The 23,080-nt window shown below is 32.5% G+C and overlaps 1 protein-coding gene across 1 annotated transcript; it reads right to left on the minus strand.

Moving 5' to 3' along the window:
• Nucleotides 1-52: 52 nt before the first annotated feature.
• On the minus strand, nt 53-20,085 carry LOC112690359 (lipase 3-like). Its single transcript, XM_025564363.1, has 8 exons — nt 19,723-20,085; nt 8,437-8,641; nt 8,165-8,285; nt 7,723-7,969; nt 7,491-7,649; nt 6,801-6,885; nt 1,105-1,250; nt 53-723 (listed from the first exon to the last, which is right to left on the minus strand). The coding sequence occupies exons 1-8, from the start codon at nt 20,083-20,085 to the stop codon at nt 484-486; spliced, it is 1,566 nt and encodes a 521-aa protein (XP_025420148.1). The 3' UTR covers nt 53-483.
• Between the last annotated feature and the right edge of the window lie 2,995 nt (nt 20,086-23,080).

The following is a 23,080-nucleotide window of genomic DNA, read 5'->3' on the forward strand; positions in this document are numbered from 1 at the left end:
AAACAATGTTTTCTGACACTTATTTGAAAATGAAAGAAATACAACGTTATGCTTTTAAGTTATCATATATTAATTATTTTTAATAATTTAAGTAATTATTCTAATAAGTATAATTTATATATATGTCTAGTCCTAAGTAATACTTGCAGCACGTCATTATGTGATTCATGCGTGTTGTGTATTATGAATACAATTTTTTAGAAGTTTATTTTTTCCCAACATACATTATATAATCATATTAATCATGAAGTTAACAATAAACTATGAATTGTAAAATAATGAAGTTATGTAAATGAAGTTTTTCTTTCTCCTCGCTCACTAATTCATGTCTTGTCACGGATCGCTCTGCAGCAGTTATATGCTGGTGTATAGACAAACAATACTTTGTTCTCGACTAGGTGGTTTACAATTTTGTCTTTGAGAACGTGGATAGCGCACAAGAAACGCAGAACACGGGTTGATGGCGGAGTTCTGGTGTCAGGATCAAGCCGTGTTCAATTCTATAAAATCATTGTGCACCACGTTCTTGTCCACTTCCGCCGATGGTTGTGGCACTTCGTTCACGTATTTCCGTTCGTACTTTTTCATGAACACGATCAGGTCGTCGTAAACGATGTTCTTTATGTCGCTGGCCCACAAGAAGTCCAAGTGGTTGAACTCGGGATAGGGCATGACTTTATTCTCCACCACGTTGGGGAGCCTCTGGGCAAGTACGTTGACGTCCTGGAAAAATGGAACTTTCTATTAAACGGCACTTCCTTCATTTTTGGTTTCATTTTTTGCTAAAGTAAGCATTACATTTAATTTTTTTTTATCTCCTTAAATTTTGTAGTTAAAATTAAAATTGTCGAAAAAGGTTTATGAAAAATCTTTGCACTAATACCTATATAATTTATTTTGAGTTTATTAATTAATATCTAATAATATAATAGTATAACAATTTAAGTGCTAAAAGAAAATACAACTGTGCTAATTTTCATGTTTATAGGAAATATTTTAGAGCTGATTTATTATTTGGTCATAAAATACGCATTTTTAGTACTCAATTGTGCTATAAAATCTGAGTCTTGGTTATTTGTAATAATGAATTGTATGCGCGCCTACCTTCATGGTTGATAGCCAATCGTTTTCTGCGTGGTACAGAGCTGTTGGCACGGTGATCCCGCTCAATTCGTAAGCAGGAGGGTCCGGTTGTCCATATACTTCCATGTTCTTCTGTTTGTTATAGTTGTACTGGCCAAACCATTGATCTTTAAACATTAATGCGCAGTAAAGTTAATTAGTATCTGTGGTTCATGGGCGAACCCAGAGGAAGCACTGGGGGAAGTGCCACACACGTTAGAAAAAAATAATATTTAAAATAAAGTATGTTTAAGAGAGAACTAAACCATAGATTATAAAAATAAATGTTGACAGTTTTTGTACAATATTGTCAAATTATATTTATTTTTGAGTGGGAGGTCTAAGCTCCCAATCAAAACATTGTTATATTTACTTATGATCAGCTAAATTACATAATTTCTTCTATAAAGTGTCCAGACCGTAAGTAGATGCTAGATCTGCCCTTGCGGTGGACCAATTAAAGTAAATATAACACGATCACCAGATTAGTAATAAAATATTTAATTATATATAAAAAAATTAGTGTTTCACATGAGTATTGTTAAACATGTATTATGTGTATATTTAAATATTTTATTTCATATACAATAGAACGTCAATAACTCGAATAAATCCGAAGGAAAAAAAAAATGTTGAGTTATCGAAAATATTTTATTATACAACACAAAAAACTTTATTTTTTAATTTAATTTATTTACTTAAACCATGTATAATTTATGTATGTATGTATTACGTTTTCAAAAAACGTATTCTATAGTAAAATAAATATATAAATAATAAAGAAAATAAAGTAGGACTATTTTTGTAAGAAATTACATATTTTTGATTGATTTTATTGTATAATAAAAATGTATCTGTAAAGTTAAATTATGTTCAGCGCGAAAAAAAATCTCGTTTGGAATTTTTGGTTGTTCGCTAATATATTTATGGACTTCCTGTAAATCACCAAGAGAGCCGACAAGTGTAGTTAAGGAAATTCCACATCGTCATCAATATCAGAATCCTCCTCACTTATTGGGCATTTCTTAATTATTTATTATTGATATTCATGAAAATGCACTAATTAAACATACACTTACTATATTATTTCAGTAATTTTCAGTATAAAAATACGGGGAATAGTAAGTTCCTACACGATAAAAATCAGATAGCTATGTAAGTTCCTACATGGCGTAAAAAGGTGTAAATATGTATATACGATGTATATACAAATAAATATATGATAAATATAATGATACAATATAATACAATTTGCGTAACGCATTTTCATAAATAAGTATATAATAATTAGATTTGTTATTGAAACTTTATACGCTGATATTGCGTGGTATAGCTATTTAATACAACTATAAATTCAAATATACTTAATGTAAAGCAAAACGTATACGAAATCACTGGAAAATACAACAAGCTACAAGCTGATAATAGTATCCCGATTCCCGACTCGACATATTTACAACTTTTCACCATCGATAAAAATGATACAGAACTTGATTTCGGTTTAATAATCTTAAAATGACTTATAACTATACGCAGTAAAATGTACATCTAGTTATTTCTCCTAAAAGTTTTGTTAGTATTGTTCGAAACATCCGTGTGTCCGTACATATCCGTCTATACTAATCATATACAGTTATACAAAGTCACAATGAGCGAGAATGTATCATTCATGTTGAGTGAAAAAGGCAAAGAACTGCTAGTTTTGAATGATTTAAAATTTTTTAAACATCATACATCTAAAAAAAATGAAATTACGTGGTGTTGTGTTATAAATAAGTGTAATGCAAAAGTTTATACTTTGGATCAAAATGCCCAATTAATAAATATAGATAAATCGTGTTTTGGTCACATTCATGCAAGTGATGCCACTTTAAAACGGCAAAAAATTAGTAATTCTTGCAAAAGAAAAGCTGTAGACTCTATAGTTGAAAAACCGTCAAAAATAATACGAAAAGAAGTATCAAATTATACTAACGAAGGCGATTTAATTGCACCCGACTTAAAACTCATAACAAGGAATATTCATAATGCAAGGATGCATTGTTTTCCCAAACTGCCGACATCAAGAAAACAAGTTCACGAAATATTAAGTTTATTAGACATAAAAAAAAATAAAGGTGAGTTTTTTTATATGACAACAATGCGCTAAATGAAATAATTATTTTTTCATGTAAAACTAACATAGATTTTTTAAAAGACTTAGATGTTTTGTACATGGATGGTACTTTTAACTATAGTGATAAATATTACATGCAACTATACATGATTCATGGAATTAAAAATGGAGTATACATTCCGTTAGTGTTTTGTTTATTGCCAAATAAAGAAAAAAAGATTTACATTTCATTATTGAAAACAATTAAAATAACTGGAGTAATACCTAAAAAAATATTTTAGATTTTGAAGTAGCAATGTATCAAGCAGTTTTTGAAATCTTTCCGGACACAGAGGTGTTTGGCTGTCGTTTTCATTTGGGCCAAGCTTGGTATCGTAAAATTCCAAATTTAAGTTACGCGCCACAATTTAATTCTGCAAATGACGATGTAGGAAAATGGTTGGTACTTATTTTTGGACTTCCTTTTTTCAATCCAGAGGAAGTGGCAGAATGTTTCACAAAACATTTTATGGCAGATAAACCTGAAAATGCATCTATAACCGAATTTTGTGATTATTTGATAGACTATTATATATCAAATGAATCAATCTTTCCTCCGAAAATGTGGGCGCGGCAATGTTCTGATAGAGTCCATAAGAAAAATGCTTGTGAAAGTTTTCATTTAGATTTTAATTCAAATTTTTATCATCAACATCCCAATATTTTTAAAATTATTGAAATTCTCAAACTTTTTAAAGTAAATACGTATATAAAAATGAGAACTGCCATCAGTAACCAAACGAAACCAAAAATCAGTAAAAAATACGCCGAAAAAGTAGATTTTATAACTGAAAAAATTTCAGATTATAGAACAAATAAAATTAGCCAATACGATTATTTTAAATATTTAAGTTATAGAAATAAAACTCATAAAATATAAGTTAGGTTTATTTATTATTATTTGTGACGATGCGTAATGCAATTTTTTTATATTTTATAATATTCGTATATTTATTTGTGAAAATGCGTTTTGCCATTTTTATTATATTTTTTATTTTTTATATTATATTATATTCAATCGTGAAGAAGGAAAATGGGTTATGTGATTTTTATTATATTGTATAATCATCATATATTTATTTGTATATATATCGTTTACACCTTTTTCCGTCATGTAGGAACTTACATAGGTACATTTTTCCACCGTGTTGAAACTAACGGCTACATCCGAATTGGTTTCCATACCTGAAAATTGACATCCGAATTGGTTCCCAACATTCCAGGCAACACACATCCGAATTGGTTCCCAATAAATACTTTCGAAAAAGGCGAAATCCAATCTAATTATATTTGTTATTTAATATTATTATATTACTAATATTTTGAAATTTCCCATCTTTATAAGTACCAAGGTGGATTGATAAGTACGAATTTCGGAATGGATGAGATAAATTATCATTTAGATAAAAACCGTGATAAAACGGGCGTTATATTATCGATATTAACGGATATCTAGTCGTATTTATAAGTCAGTACGGCATTCAGTTATCCGCCGTAATAACCGCAAAGTGTTTGTATTAATGATTGTATTTATGTTTAAATCTTTTCGAATATGGAATTTATGTACAGTGAAAAAAAATAAAAACTTATTGTATTTGAAGGTTATAAATTTGGGTTTCAAAAAAAGTTGGCAGACGACATTGACCGTTGGACATGTGCAAAAAGAGCACGTAAGTCGTATTTGAAAACAAATAATTTAAATACAATTTTTGATTAAAATATAATACATAATCATGAAAAAGACGACGAAAAAAAACTTAATAGACAGAAATTAAGCAACATTTCAAAACGAAAAGCTCAAGATGCATTACATGAGCAACCAGCAAAAATTATTCGCTGTGAGTTGGCTAAATCCGATATTGAAACCATAGACGCTCAAGATGTACGTAGAATTAGAAAAAATATACATACTAGTCGATGTAGTACAGTACCCAAGTTGCCCAAAATATTGAGCGAGATTCATAATATATAATATCTTAAATAATTATAATTTAATAACTAATCGTGGAGAAAATTTTTTATTTATTAACAGTGCTGAAACCAATATTATTGGTTTTTCATGTGATAACAATTTGGAAGTATTGCGTCAAATAAAATTTGTGTTTATTGACGGTACTTTTAAAAGCTGCCCAAAGCTTTTTTTGCCAACTTTTTTCAATTCACGGTGTAAAAAATAATTACTATGTTCCTCTAATTTTCTTTTTACTTCCAAATAAAACGAGTAATACGTATACAAAAGCTTTCCGTTTAATTCAAAATTATTTAAGCCCGAATGAAATATATGTGGATTTTGAAAGAGCCATTCATGTAGCGATCTCCGAAGTATGGCCTTTAGCCCAATTAAAAGGTTGTCGGTTTCATTTGGGTCAATCATGGTGGAGGAAGATACAACAATTAGGGCTTTCAAATGAATTTAAAAATAATGATTCCGAAATAGGACAAACATTAAAATTGTTTTTTGGCTTATCTTTGTTATCACCCAAAGAAGTTAACGATTGCTTTACTAATGATTTGATGTCATTAAAACCGATTAATGGAAAACTTGAAGAATTCTTTGATTACATATTAGAAAATTATATTGAAAATGATAGTTTATTTCCACCATCAATGTGGGCTGAATATACCAGTAGTATAGAACGAACAACTAATTGTTGTGAATCATTTCGCAGCAAGTTCAACAGTTGCTTTTATTCCGCACATCCAAATATTTTCCAATTCATGAACGTATTAAAAGAAATTCAAATTGAAACTTATGTAAAATTATGAAGTACTGACAAAAAACAAAATGTTAAATCTAAAAATAAAGAAACGTATATCAAAACAGAAATAGAGAAATATAACAGTAATGAAATAAATCGATTAGAGTTTATAAAAAATGTTTGTTATACATTTTTACTTCAATAATACTTGAAAATAAATTGACGAATTAATATTATGTTTATTATATTATTATAAAAATATCATTATACAAATTAAAGTGAAAAAAAAAATCAATGTTATATATACATACAGTCCTAAGTCTGTATAAAATGGGAAGGAAAAAAGAAAATATTTTGACCCGGGAACCAACTCGGATATACCTTTCCTATCAATCCGGGAACCAATTCGGACGTTTCGGAACCAATTCGGACACTCCGAAACTAACGTATGTATTTTTTTTACCTGCTACTCTCGCGTAGGAACTTACATTCGCCCGAAAATGTATTTGTATATAGAAAAATTCAAGTTATAAACAAAAATTTAACTTAAATGACTTAGAGAAAATGTATTACATATATATATTTAGAGGTGGATGCCAAGACATTCCTTCGAGTTATCGATGTTCCACAGTATATATATATATATATATAAAATAATATATTTAATTAAAATTAAAAATTAGTAAATGGTTAATACTCGTAAATTAATATAGAAATAAATAAAAAATAATTCATATATAGAAATAAACGAATGCTTAACCTGGAGCATTATTATATTAATAATCCGGACTAAACATTTATTTAACGTATTATATATTACTAACTGCGTTTCATGAGTTGAGCAAAATGAGTGAGTTGTCGAGCAGACGCGCCGGCCGGAGTGTGCGCCAAGATGATCGGCAGAATGCTCTGAAACGGATTCATAATTACTATACGGTTAAGTATATTATATTATATATATTTCGTACATATACGTATGCGTGTATGAATATGTATTATATGGATTACACGTATATTATAATATTATTATCAGTAGCGTTACATATATCAGTTTTTCGTCCCTGTGTGCATCAAGAAGTAATAAAAAAATAATTGTTTTAGAATTTCATAAACTATACATTTTTTAATCCAAGGAATCAAGCCAATAATAGAGATCACATACATTTTCGATTGTAGTACTGATTTCTGCTGCGCAACAGCCTCAAATGATTGTCCAGTAATATTGGTGACGCTAAAAATATTTCTGTCCCTCAAACTGCAGTCGCTTTCCCCCCCTCCCCATCGGAAAATTGCAAAATTTGATATCATTTTTGTTTTGTTTTAAATTTGTGAATATTTTATCGATGACGAACAAAATGGTAATGACAAATTTATCCGTAAGTTAGGTACAAGCCCAAATTATGCTCCAAATGTTTTCAAATATAATATTAAAATAATGGGCCTACGCAGTTAAGAAGTTCGATTAAACAACGTAATATATTAATATTTAACTCTGTATTTATTTCGTGTTATACTTTGATTAGTCGTTTTGAATCATATCCGGCGTACAGGAACAACATGTTTTCGCAAACGCCTTCGAACAAGGAGTTGGCCTCGCAGAACTTTTTTCCCGCGAACAGCAGGATCTTGCCATTCGGCCTGAACTCGTAGTATCCCAAACTGTTGCACAACCACTGAAAAGTCAACAGTAGTTCAATCATTTTCAACAGTTTCAAACATATTGTCGCCCTTCATGGCCACACTTACGGCCAGCGGGTCAGCTATGGATGATAAGAACGTCATGATGGGACTCTTAACGTGATTTAGGTAAGCGATCGGTGCCATGGCTGCCATTGACCGAATCTTCTCCTGGTACTCCGGTCTCTCCGAACATAAAACGAAGAATATGGCGGTGCCCATCGAATGTCCCACGTAGCTCAAGTCCGGTTCACCCGTCTTGTCCAGGATGTAATCGATCGTGTTCGGCAAGTCGATTGTTCCCATCTCGTGCCAGCTGAAAAATGACATGACATTACACCATGCATGAACATTTTTTTTTAAGGGATTTGGGGGTTACCCCCTTCGCCCCTTTGGATCCACGTCTGGTTGTAGTCTAACTTTCTATACCATAGTTAAAATTGAGTAATGACTATTTCATGAACGGTCACTCCGCCGTATTACTACAATGATGGCCACGAGATGTATTTACCTGAAATCCCAAAACTTTTGCGGCTCCTTTGCCGGGTCCAGGAATATGTGGTTTCTGGAGTACGTGTTCCCGCGGGAATTTGTCAGCCACACATCGTACCCCGCGTCCGAAAGTACAAATGCTGAAAGGCAGTACAAATTAAATACAATTAAATGGCAATATCGATCGTATATAATGTGTTAATATCTTATCCGCGCTCTCTGCGGATTCAAATAATTCCGCAGGTGCAGCAGTCAAGTATTTGACGCGAATTCGATTCGTTTTGCACTTACCCAGACTGTTATTTTGTCCAGCGATCACCCAGTCCGTCGAACTGCATAATATACCATGTTGCACCAACACAACAGGTTTTCTCGTGACTGCCGCTGGGTCTTCGTTTTTGCTGTATGGTATTCTGTGTAATGTCAAATTGTAACCGTCGGTCGTGATCACCGTGTGCCTCTCTATCGGGTACCCCTCCTGTTTGATATAATCGTCCTAAGAAAAATAAGATGTAAATTAAATATGTACATCATGCTTGTTATTTAGTGGCATAATTTCACCTCATGTATTTGCCACAATATAGAATTTGCTATTTCAAAGTCAGCATAACATCAAAATAGAAATATATCTTTTATAAAGTTATTGACATGTTTTAAATCAGAAAAATGATACATTATACGAGTACTTAAGTACAAAGTACAAATCATTATATTTTTGGACTGGTTCCCCTCCCTATCATTAAACGGCATGAGCCGCCATCTCGGAAATGTAATAAGACCATGACGACTACTCTACTCTAGAAAAAACTAAAATGGTGCCACTGTTGTCGTACGGTTTTTCGTTATTAGAATAGGTGTTCACGTGAAAACTTAATTATCTTACAATTAACAGATAATTTGTTGGTTGATTTTATTAATTCTTGTTGATTTCCGAAGAGTATTACACATTTGTAAAATTATGATTATTGTTATAAAAAGCATAAATTAACATCAAGAAGATGTAATATTACATGACCTCGACGACTTCTTTCGTAGAAAAAAACGTTTTCGATCTTGGTATTTGTTGTACTTTTGTCGAATAACCTTGCGGGACTATTATCATGAAGGTGGTATTATATGATCAGTACCGGAAAGCCAAAGCCAGCGTTAGGGGGAGGCAAAACGGGACATTTGTCCAATACCTCGCGCAAAACGTAAAACGCGTGGATCGCCTGACGAGTGCGATTTCTCGAGATATCCGTTGTCATATAAGAAAACAATATTATATTATATTTATTATGTCATGAATGCACCAACCCGGGATACCTAGAAAGTTTATTTTATCGCATTTCTTAAATTTAATTAGTTATTACCCGATATGGCGTGCAACTGTCACCTAGTCTGATTACATATTATCGTATTTAATTATGGTCTATAGGTGACTATGGTTTTTGATAAAATGAGTTTTGCTCAGGGCTTCGCAAAAGGTAGCGCCGGCCCTGGGAATGACCCACAGGCAGTGTCGCAAAAACCAAGTGTGCAGTGTGCCGCGCACACGAGCCTCTAGGCTTACATACATTTGGGGGGACCCCCTAGTCCCAGCCTAAAATAAACTACACTTTACAAATACACAATTAATTAATACTATATTATTATTTTATAATAAAAAGAAATTTTTTTAAAATTCAGGTAAGGATGTTATAATATTTTAGAGGAATATAATATTTATTTAATTATGGGTCTATTGAGTATTTGAGTAGGAATACAATATACCTACTTAAACTACTTAAACAAATTTACTACATAAATATGTAGTGAAGTACAATATACAACAGTTGTAGGTATTTCATTTTATATAAATACATATATCATATACTAGCTGATGTGAAACATGTTTTAAAACCTAAAAAATTGATACTTATAAATAAAACGTACAACAAAAATAAATCCTAAGAAGGGGCCTAATATAATTATCACATACTGGCCTCCTATTTTGTAGTTGCGGCACTGCCCACAGGATGTGCAATCGGTTTGATTAAGGCTCGATCGAGCGTACCTGACCTAAATATAATAGTGAGATGACAAGGTCTCGCAAGGTCTAGAGGTACTATGAAAATCATCTTTTTAATATACGTTTGGTCTTGATGACCTTTGTCCCCATTAACGGCTTCGACGAGTTTTATGTGAACAACATAGGTTGTGTACAATTATTGCATAGGACGTGCCAGTTGAGATTGAACGACCATATAGCACTACACAATAACACTATTCTCGTATATTCATGTTTCATTTAGGTTTCGAAATGTCACGATTATTTTGTCGTATTTTGTACTATTATTAAATGTGTATAGTATACTATTCGTACATCAGCGACGGCGGCAATTGGATCACGTGATTTTGTTTTTCACTGAAATAAAAAAATGTTTAAAATTTAATATATGCTGGCCGTCATTATAGCTTTAATAATAATAACGGTAATAATATCATCATCGTGTGTTGAGATTTATGTGATTGCACTAATAGCGGTGATTTAAGCAACCGCCAAAAATTGCGTAAAACAACGCTATCGCGCAGCAGTATATGGCACAAAAATATGTAGCTGTGTTGATAAAGTAATATACTATATTTGTCCGTAAAAAAAAAAAATTCTATTAAAAATAAATCGTCATGAAACATGTAACAACACATATTTTTATTAAAATACTTGTTGGCGCGCTTAATTGAACCTGATAAGTGTCTCCGCGAATCGAGATGACTCGTATTATACTTGTATATTCGTATTACGATTTACTAACTGAATCTAATCTAACTTTGACATGCGACTTTAGGCGAAAGTTCGAGCTTACATACTCCGCGAGTTGCTTCATTTACCTCATTATTATTATTATCCTGTTAATCAGGGCTGAATCTAGCATATTTTTTACTCGGGGAAAAGTAAACAATTAGCGTTGAGTACATTTAACATAATATTCAATTTTGATTTTTCTTGATTTTTTGGCGGCAAAATCGTTTATAAATTTTCAATTGATAAATGGTTAGTTTGTCCTGATTGGTTGAAGACCTAAAATAGGGTTTGATTAATTATAACTTACTAAAACTTTGCAAGATTCTACAGTCACAGGCATTAAAAATGTATGGCATGCTATTGAAATATTAGGATGGGCATCTTGCAGATAATTTTTATAAATAAAATTTATGATTTCAAAATAATTCTTCATATCTTATTAGGTCGTCCAATGTAAAAATATGCTGTTTCAAACTTTGAATTTCGTATATAAATTCAATTATATTTAAATCTTTTTCATGCGGAATTCAACATCATGTATCGTCTGGTTATTATAATTTGTAGTCTGTAAGTATGCTATTAGCAATATAATGTACACCGATAAATAGAAACAGAAAAAATGTTTATAATTGGTACGCACAAATAATCCGTATCGGAAATATGCAAAATTAAAACTTTTTATTATAATTTTTTTTTTTTAAATACCTTATTTTGCTTATTTTATTTGATGAAAATTGTATTATTTTTTTTAAAAAAAAGGGTTCATAAAAATCCGAGATTATCTAATAACGGTGGTCATAGGTAATTAACTATCTAACCTAATGGTAAATTTGACCATTAATATAATACTTATTATACAACGAATAAAAATTCACCACTTTTTTACTAATTAGCTAGGTACGTGTTATTTGGTAAAATGGGGTCCCCAACGGGGGGGAGTGCCCCGGTTTGCTAGCTTTAGATCCGGCCTTGTCGGTAACGATTAAATAAATCGTATTCACATACATATTAATTAGGTACATATATCGCGGACTAACACGAGCAGTGTAAAAGAACAGACTAGCGAAAATTTGTTTTGTCTATTTTAATTTTAATTATTGTGACACAAATAGGTTGAATCAGCGTAACATTTGTTCTCTTGGTCCATCATTACACACTCGGTGGAATCTTTTTATCATGTTTTCTACGTTTTGCAACTTAAATTAGATAAAATATTCTATTAAGATATATTATTATTTTAAAATTACTTGAATTTTTATTTAACATTTGATTTAAAAGTTAAAAATTAATTTATGCATTTTTTGAAGATACATTATTTTCATTACAGCTACAAAATAGATTTTTATTGATTTTTGGAGTTTGAATATGTCACGTGTTTCTTTTTATCTCCTTAAGATCTTACCTTCAATCGATTATAACGAGTAAGACAAAATTAATACTGAAATATCTGTGCATGGCATTCAATCAACTGCTTAGTAATTTGCGGTACGACCAAAATGTTGAGAAACGCTATAAGTGGTTTTGCAGCTATAGTTTGTTTTGGATTTAGGCGCTATCGTAGCGTTTTTCATCAGTCGATCTGATCTTCATGGTTCAAATACGAATATGAGAATACTTTTAAATCGTCACAATACGTTGGTATCAGAAACTTGCTATGCTTATCTATCACTCTAACATCTTTCTATGTTATATTCATACAATATTAGTACGCACGCACTAAATCCTATGCAAGTACTGTCTGTTAATACGAGTCAACGTATTCCCTAATAAAATAACATGATACCCTCGTCGTTTTTAGTAATGGTTCAATAAATGTAGGGCTAATGTAGTTCATGGTATTTTACGAGAGATTTGTGGTCGAATCGTCAATGAAAATAATAATTATATATATTCTATATAGTACAGTTTCTCATGGCTCGCCGCGTCACATTTATATTTAATAATTATCATTCCATCGCGAAAAGTAAATATCGCAATAACGTGTGAAAAATCGCAACCTTTCAATACGTATACATTGTACATTCATAATTCTTGATAATATGCTTATAGAGATTGTTTACTATTTCTCATCGGAGGAGAAAAAATATATTGTTTTATTTTTCAATAAACAGCCATTTTAAAATACATGCCATAGATTTTATGTCGCGTTACCACATAACAATACTTTAATTCATAGATACCTACAGAAGTGAATTTATAAACACGACGACGTTAGGTAACTGCTTTGATAATACTATATGCGTACATCTATATGCGTTCTACCGCTTTTACTATATAATAATAATAATAATAATAACGTCTGTATATATATATATTATCATAATTATGTGCGTTTTCTTAAATTTAAGTTATGAGAGAATCTACACTGTGCCAAGGTTACCTAGTGGTAATGACCAGTTATTTGCGTGGTATACTATACACCTGTGCGGTATATAATAATTATTTGGTGTTTACTGCGTATTTATATGTTTATTATATTTTAATAATATAGCCCAAAAAGTAGACTTGAAAAAGGAAAGATTTATTTTACATTATTAACAGGTGTACACAAAAAAATGATAATACTAAGTTCAATGATAAATTATTGTGGGGAGAATTGCGTCGACGACATACCATTACGGTCGACGGGTATTTTAGTAATCGTTAATGCTACTCGTTAGACGTGAGTATTTACTTAGAAAGCACTATAAACGAAATTAAAATGAATAATCGAATTAGGAATAGATCGATTACAGTAGATGTGTTTTTACTTTTTATTCTTACCACATGCATTGCATATGTACCTTTATACATACGCTTATTAAGAGGTTATGCAACAACTCGTTTATGAAAATCCTGTTTGGGTACTTTAAATATGCTCTTGTTAGACAATTATCGAGACCATTTTGGATACTTCAGTTTAAAAAAGAAAAATTAAGGTACAATATATAATACTTGTTTTAAATTTTCTTTAAACAGAAAAATGATTAAATAATTAAAATTATAATGCATATAAATGAGACCCAGATTATACTTCAAATATGTATACATTTTTATTTTATTTACTCAAAAAAACAATACATGCTTGTATACAATACAATTCACATTTTGCAATTGCGAGAATGATAAAAAAAAAAAAAAATCGTAGTAGCGTTAAACATAAAAAGGAAAGCTGAACCTTGCAAATGTTTCTATTAGAATATAAAACCAACTTTATTATAGTTACGTAAATGAATTATATTTTTTCAATTTATTTTGTAAAATACATACCATGTATGATTCAACGTTTTGGTCTATAAATTAATAACTTTTACCACAAAATTAATTAATTTTTGTTAGTTCAACTAATGTGAAATATGAAAATCTTACATCGCAAATCAAATTTCAACTTACAGTACAACCCCTCTCGTCCACCCTCGGCTAGTCCGCCATTCCGGTTGATCCGACCATAGAATTATCGATATGAATATGGATTTTCTAATTTATAGTATGTGGCTAGATATATTTATAAAATTATTTGTCCGTTTACTATTTATCTATTTTTTATTTATTTTATTGTTTAGTTATTTATTTAATTAAAAATAATATTTAAAATAATTTAATAAATAAATTTAGTAATATTTTATCTTCAAATTTTTCTTTATCCTCCGATAAATAATACTTTTTTCGCGTTCCGACCACACCCTCAGTCACGAAGGTGACGGATTAAAGAGTTCTACTGTACTACATTTTTTTTTTTCATACTTAAAAGTACATAGGATTGAGTGGGTATTAAACAAGCGCTCATTTAAAAAAAGATTTTGAGAAGGAAAATGCTGAGGACGATGTTTAATTGAATAGTTTTGAAAAAAATGTATTATAAATTAGTTTTTATTTTCTCGAAAATTACGTTTTTTATATCAGGTTTGTCTACGAACCTATTAACAGAGTTGTTAATGATATTATTTTTCAATCATGTGCACGGATAACTAAAAATTGTTGGCAATATAATCTTACGTGAGTTTGTACGTATGCGGGTCGAAACACGAAGGTAAACACTGTTTTTTTAATTCACATGTGAAAACGCCATGGTTAAAAACAAGTATAATTCTTTGGTAAAGTGATTTATATTTTCCTTCTTCATATCACTGTATCTGAGATCCGAAGCCAGTGCACCCATGTAAATTGCAACATATTACAAAACGAACTGCGCTCGAAGGAATTTTTGCAAAACGAGGTATGTTGCACGCGCAATTAACGACCGCGTATTTCAATTAAACTGCGATTTTCCGAGTTTCGTAGTTGATGAAAATGCAAACCGAGCCAAAACCGCAGTTTCATTGGAATAATTTATAACAGCACTGTTGTGTACATTGTTCCTCCTTCGTTAACTCATTAACAGCTTTTTTCTTTACGATTCTTTACGATTCGATATATCGCTGCAATTGTCCATTATTCAAAACGTTGCTATACAACCTTTGGGTAATAGATTTGGAAAAATCATGCGGTACAAAGGTCGATTCACACAACACAGTACGTGTCGTTGTCGGTCAACGTGTACAGAGCGAATCCGACCGTAATGGCGACGACCAGCGCGTAACGTTACGAATTTCCGTGAACACGTCTTAATTAAATTGTTTAATCGTATCAACGCGGCCCATGATATCGTAATCGATCAGAGATATGTATCAAAGTGTGCGTGCGCGCGTTTTTACGACGACGACGAAAAAACAACAAAGATTACGGACTGTCCGTAAACACGCGAGAAAACCGATCAGCTGTTTTTCTCTTGCCGATGATTTTGCGTTCCTTTCGACGACCGTTCATTGTATCGAAGTGTCGACAGTGTCAAACTCGCGGTTCGCGACCCGATGGTCGGTCGAATTATTGAAAACATAATTGTTATTACGGTTTTCTCGAGAGACGAAAAAAAGTTAGGCGTGCACGTGCTTGTTCGTTTTGCGATTCGAATCCGTAAATTTCTGCAACATTTAACCGTCAAGTGTCCAATCGATCAAGGTATTTATAATGTAAACATCATGTACACCTATTACACGTTAATTTAACCTCATTCGTAAGATATCACTGTACCTACCGTAAATTTCGCAATACGTTGCGTGTACTTTTATTTTTAATTACGCCTAGTTGTATGTATTATATGTGTATCGCTCAAGTCGATAGAGTTATTTCTTTATTTTTACACACAGTTTTTTTTATTCCCGTGAGACAGACATGACGGTCGATGACGAACGGACTGCTGAGGATGTCACACGTAATATGACTGTAATGAACATGCTTAGGTGCAGATTATAAACGTGTTGCCGTATACTATTTTACTTCTTGAGTTATTCAAACGACGGTACCAGTCGAACTTTTATATTTCGCTTCGTACTTAATTCGCATTACGTCGGTGTACGAGTTTTTCGGTCAATTCTCTCAGTTTATCGTTAGAATTTAGTATATTATATTTATTTTTATATATTGAAAGGTGCCTATCATTCTTATATATTGGTTTTAAATTACTCGGTGTATAGAATTTAATTTAATGTGAATTGTTCTTGTACATACCTAAACAGTTAAACACGCTTGTTGTTTAAATATGCCATAGTTAGACACATTTAAATTTGCGATTACGGTTTTGCGACTTTTACAAGTCTATGGTTTGGTTTTGAATTTCCTCAGGGCGCATAGATTTAACATGAGTGATAAAAAACACGAATTTTGTGACTGTCGTATCTACGCGTTGGCCGTGGGTGTTATTACAAAATATAGTTGATAAATTAAAACGTACATCTCTCACGATTTCGATTTCGGCGATTTTCTGTAGACGATTTATTACGAAAGCATCGTTGGTAAACATTTATTACATGTTGAAATCTAAACTAACGTTTGTCTTCACATTTATTATTAGGGGCGGAGAGACTAGAATATTTCAATCAAACAGATCCGCGAAGAACTTCGTTCCTTGACCCGAACTCTTATTTAAATTATACTATACGTACATTAACACAATATTATTATTAAATATTTAAATTATTATTATTTTTTACACATATTACGATCATTAGCTTCAACAAAATATAACACTGAAATATATATTGATACTCTTAAGCAATGTAACATGGTTACCTACCATATGTTTAGATAATACTTGAAAACATGTTTTTTTAATTTGGACTGTTATTTGGAAATTTATAGTTGGAGTAGCGTTCTGAAATATTTTAATTTTTAATTTTTTTATTTACGTTTAATATACATTTAAAAACAAAATATATGTGTATATTAAATGTTTTTTAAATATTTTGATGACATGTCCTACCTAACTCTTATAATCATATATTAAAAAAAACTGTACCAATACAGTCTAAATTGACAATTATTTTCTGAGTATACAACCACAGAAATTTCATATATTTTGTGATACAACGTTAATTGTTAAAATACATAAATAATATTATATATAAATTAAATTTTACGTTGTTCAATAATTAAATTCGATTTGTTCTGGTTCAACAATTTTCTCTTAATTTATTAAGTTTTACCGATTAGTTCGGTTGTAATTATTGGATGTTTAATTTTACTCAATTTTTTTTTATTCGTTGTAAATACGTTTAACGTTAACACATTTCAGTAATTGTTTTCAAAGTTTAGCGTTCGTAACTAAACCAAGTAATCAAGCTCTGATTTAATATACATACATTTTTATTAGCTTCAAGTTATCATATGTATAAATTGTTTTCGTACTCTGAAACTAAGAACTAAATTCATAGGCGCGTTTACGGGAGGCTTTAACTCGGCATCGGGTGGGTACTGGCCCCTCTGGGCGGATTGTGCATCCGACAAAACCATAGATGAAAAAAAAGTTGTGTGATCTGTACCTAGTACCGGCGGTACCAGTAGAGTACAGTATAGTATTATTAAGTATGTGTTTTTATTTTAGTTTTAAATTTATTTTTATTATTTTGGCACGCCAATGATATTACTTTTTGGTCTTAATTGAAAAATATACTTATCATTGCTAGTTTTTTTCTTAAAAATAGATATTTTTTCATGTCCAAAAAAATAAATATTGGTCTCACGATTTAAAAATTTGTTACGTCTATAGGTCACCCAAGTCTGAACACGCCTAAATACATTTATAGTCTGATTTTTATTGTAAGCCTTGAGTTATGGAGGGTTTAAATTATCTAGCTCCCTCTTTTGCCTTTATGATTATGTATACAAACTACAAACTACCAGTTTTCGTTATTTTATAGTAACGATTTTTTTTTAATTATAATGCTTTCAAAATAAATATTTTTTTTCTAAAGTTTGTAATATTATACGAAGAGTTTTAATATTTTTGATTTTGAAACAAGAGAATAGCGTTCATTAGTATTACTTAATACTTAATAATAATAGTGCATGTATGTATTGAAGTTAAAAAATATGTTTTTTTCGGTAGGTTTATAAAGCTTGTTGAATGTAAAATTGGAATATTAAATACACAACGCTACGCACAGACCTTAATTATGGTATAATACATAAATGTTAATTATATTTTATTCATCATATTTGAGTGATCCGACTTTAGAACAATGCATTAATATAGGTAAATTGTTTCTATACTCGTGAATTCTTTGTCCGTAGATCTTTCAACAATAATAGTTTTGTTGACTTATTATTAACTTGAATTTTAAATAAATAAACATATTTTTTCAAATTGAACCAATAATGTTTTATCTTATAGTGCAAGAAATATGTATTTGTATAAGTTATCGTTTAAAAGTTAATTGAATTAAATTAAAAATAAATACCGTAAGATAATTAATGATTTTTTCAATACTCTTTAAGTATGTTTTGGGTATAGAATAACAAATATATATATATATACATTTTTTTATATAATCTTTCTATATTTTTAATTAAGCATTGACTATTGATATTATTTACAAATATTTTATTTGAACTCGAGTAATTACAAATATTTAAATCGTTTCGATAAAAAATGAGCATGTCGAATACGGGGTCGAATATATAATTGTGATTGCATTGAAAAAAAAAATGCTTAGGTTTAAAAAACTTTTGGTACTTTTACTTGGGTTTAACCGATCAAATTATTCTTTTTTTTTTAAGAAAGGTCGTTTCTTTTTCTTCGTTTAACCTTTTAACTATTATTATCATAATTATATTATTTTATTCCGTGTTGTTAATACAATTTGTTTGTACTTACGATAGCCTATGTCGTCAGTTTCTATAGAGACACAATATTAATTCGAATCGTCTACTCAGCTCCGAGAGATTCGAATAACCAACATTTACTTCAAAGATAATATACGATCTACAATTTTTTGGAATTGTTGGGATTGTGAACAGAAGCGTGCCTCTGTACAATATAATAATATACTCGACGCTTAAACGGATATATATTTTAAAACGGTTCAGACATTGTCGTGTGAAAAACGTGTGTTGGTATTTTTAATCACTTAAAATACGAAAAGTCTATAGAGTTCGTCGCGTGCTAATCGCGCACCTGTAGTACGCTAATAATAGGTTTGCTATGTAATAATATTAATGTTGACCCAGAGGTGGAACTAGAATTTTTTACGCCCCGAGGAAAATGTTAAAATTACCCCCTATCATAGACCAATAATCAAATACTCTTGTGGAGAATTTTCTTCTAATAATTAATTTAGTATCGTACTTATTGAGTTTTAACCTAATATCAGTATTTAAGAAAGTAAAAATATTAAATTAGTTGTTAATAATTACAAAAATTATACCCTCTACAATTTTATGCCCGTGGATAAATCCGCCCCCGTGTGGACCGACCGCCGGCATCGCGACAGTAGCGTGTTTCGCGCAGCCGTTCTTACCGTGGTGGCCGACAACGATGTCTCGTCCGCATACTTGGCCGTGCCCGGCCACTCCGACTGCGTCTCTAGCTTGTCGTGCAGCGATTTCCATTGGCCCATCACCGGGCTCATGATGGGAGTGAGGAAGTGGTGTTGTCGGCGAGCGATCACGTGTTCGCCAATGTGGTGACGGCTGCCGCCCCTGGCCGCCGACGAGGGGCCCGCGGCGTGCTGCAGCCAGAGTCTGCGGGGCAGCGCGGAGCTTCCTTCACCGCCACCAGTCTGCCGCCACTGGTGCCCGCGGCCGGCGAACACGGAGTGCCGATCGCCGGCGGAGAGTTGGAGCAGCGCGGCCACGAACGCGGCCACGAGCAGGTGACGCATGACGCGCGCTAACTCCGGGAAAATTTTACGCGAACCAAGAACGGTCGACGGTCTTACGCCTTTCGACGACAACGTAACGACGCGACACCGGAGTAAAATGTACCGCACGACCGCGTGTTACGTAATCGTGCGCGCGCGGTACAATGTTAAACGCGATTCACGTCGTTGCGCGGGGCTCTTGCAGAATGGCGCGCGAAACCGGTCGCCATTTCGTTTTCAACCGTACTTCTCGGTTTCGGTTTCGACTTGCGGTCTCTTTTATTCCCGTCTTACCCACGCCCGGTGGAGTCGACGGCACGCGACGAACTGCGCGGGATTCGGCGCGTGAAATACCACTCCGGGTCGCGCCGTACACGTGTGCTGTCTGGCACAGTGGTTTCGCTCTTCGCCGGTGCCGCGGACCGACCCGCCACCGCCGGCCGCGCGACCTCGCTCCGCGCTATCCATAACGTACCGGTTGTGTGTGCTTACCGTTCGCTCACGGTCTCCTCCGGGTTGCGTTGCGATCCGAGCACATGTCGAACCGACGGCCATGGTCGCTGGACGGGTGGGAGAGTGTGGGATGTTGAGAGCAGCCGCTCGTCCTTTCACTCGCCGCGAAGCGATCGCAAAACGTACGCGGACCTGTTCGCGGCCGCTAGTACTACGCGCGTACCTCTGTTCCCGGTCGGTTACCGTTCGCGCGACTATTCACCGTCAACATTTCACCGCATTTACAACTCATCGCGTGCAAAATCCACTGCGCGTATAATTCATCGTATATATGTATATATTTACATTTTTGATACGATGGGCCATTAAGTTTATATTTACTGATACAAATTGATTTCCTTATCCGAAATTTTAAATTTAAAAATCACCGGATTGGCATATATATGTTATACGATTACATGATTATGGAATTATTGTGTCGGCATCGTCCAGTACATGTATTGACGTTTACGAGAGTGTTTCATCTTCTAGTTACGAATAATATATCGTATATTAAAAGTGTACGGGGTTAAGATAAATTAATATTAAAATGGTATATTTGAAAAACAAGGTTTAAATTAATTAATATGGAAGTGCGAAAATTATCAGAAGATAATTATTAATAGATAATATAGATGATAGTAAATATATATGATAGATAGAAGATAAATATTGAGATAGTTAAATGACCCGGGGTGTATTTAGATTTCCTTATAGAGGAGGGGTGACTCAAATTTTTTCTTTAATTCATGCTCAAAATGTGCATGTAAAATGTTTGGTAATATTTAAATGAGGCGAATCCTTAATGTTTGTGGTTTTTTTTTTTTTTTAATCTTATGCCGGATCCACTTAGAATCGACTTTTGTGTAATTTTACTTAACACCTGTCTGTGTTTTGAAAGTTATGTTTGTATTTTATTTGATTTTTCATTAAGTATGGACCCGACAAAAAGCCCAATTCAGTATTCACAGCTGCGTATAATTTGATTTCATTATAAAATGATCCACATTAAAAAAATTTGAAATGTGAATCTCACATATAATCGATTCATTAAATACGGATTCAGAGGGGGATGTTTTTTGTACACCGAATTACCTTAACTTCAGCGGAACAGTCACGTCGCGACGGCTTGATGCCGTTCGTCCGGTCAACGCAAAATATACATATTTGTTTAAAGCTCCCCATCAGAGTCGCGTGATACCGTATCACTGCGATGAACCAAAACAACAATTTTGTTTGTTGCAACACTTAGTGCGCTGACTGTGTATGTGACTGAAAATCGTAGGATACATGTTATCTGTCAACGATTACGTACCGTCTTCGCCAGAGACGCCCGCAGACAGGATTAAGGGGGGGGGGGTCTAACCGAGCCGGTTGCCTCGGGGCCCTCTCGATTACCCAAGTGAGAGGGGCCCAAATAGTTTTAAGCTGATACACATTTTTATCTTACTAAAATTAGTATTTTTATAGACATACATTTTATATACCTGTTAATTTTATAATTTTATAATACAATTGACAATTTGTGAAATAGTTAAAAAATGTATCGTTCCGCGAGCGTAGCAAGTGGCTTTGTAAAGTATGTTTTGTCAAAAGGGCCCATATAAAATTTCAGCCCCGGCGACCAATAGGTACTTAATCCGGCCTTGCCCGCAAACATGTACTTTAGGGGGAGGAAGTTGGCGAATAGTTATCGAGTTCTTGATATGAGTTGGAATCGGCTTACAGGGGCGTAATTTAGTGTGTGTAAATTTAGGTGTTTGATTGCACTCCTTACTCTTAAAATAGTTTCTATTGGCTTGTGCCCCGCTGAAATACTGCACGATTGTTAAAACGATTAAAATTAAATTGTATTTTCATTTTTATATTGACATTTATCAATCAATATTGATATACTGTCAATCATGATTACAACTTTAAATTACATTAGTTATAAATAGGGCTCGGAAGTTGATGCATTTTGCATTTTTTTTTCGAATTTTTTAGAAGATGCTATCCTGGCCACAAATGTGTTTTATTAACATTTGAATCCAAATAATTAATTTTTATTTTGCATTTTTTTGGTGTTTGTAACTTTTTAAGTCATTTTTTTGACATTTTTAGGTAATTTTTCCACATTTTTAGTCATTTTTTTTCTGATTTTACACTAGTTAATTTCTTATTGTTTCTTATCGACTATTATGCCGATAACTTAAGACTAGTCCGATTTTATCTCGTCGATTACATTCGTCGTTGTCGTGTTGTAGTGAATAGTATTATACCAACATTTTATTATTTTTTCCTAATATTCGATTAGTATCCGATATTATCTCGTCGATTACAGTCGTCGCTTCATTGTCATGTTATAGTAAATAATACTTATATTTAAATTTTATTATTTTTTCGTAATATTTTTAAAATGGTGAAAATAAAAACGTTGGTTAGTCCTCGTCTGCGTCTCCCAATCATTTCAGTGGATGTGGAGAGAAATTTTTCCAAATATAAATATTTATAAACATATAATCGTCACTGATTTACTTTTGAT

The sequence above is a fragment of the Sipha flava genome, unplaced genomic scaffold (genome assembly GCF_003268045.1).
Source record: "Sipha flava isolate LNK unplaced genomic scaffold, YSA_version1 49_pilon_pilon, whole genome shotgun sequence".
Taxonomy (NCBI): Eukaryota; Metazoa; Arthropoda; class Insecta; order Hemiptera; family Aphididae; genus Sipha; species Sipha flava.

Bases quoted from the DNA above. Each gene is read 5' to 3' on its own strand.
- LOC112690359 (XM_025564363.1), bottom strand. From the start codon at position 20,085: ATGCGTCACCTGCTCGTGGCCGCGTTCGTGGCCGCGCTGCTCCAACTC. The intron at 6,886-7,490 runs GTATAACACGAA...AATCCGTTTCAG, and splicing joins ATTCAAAACGACTAATCAAA to AGCATTCTGCCGATCATCTT. The intron at 724-1,104 runs GTAGGCGCGCAT...CCATTTTTCCAG, and splicing joins ATTGGCTATCAACCATGAAG to GACGTCAACGTACTTGCCCA.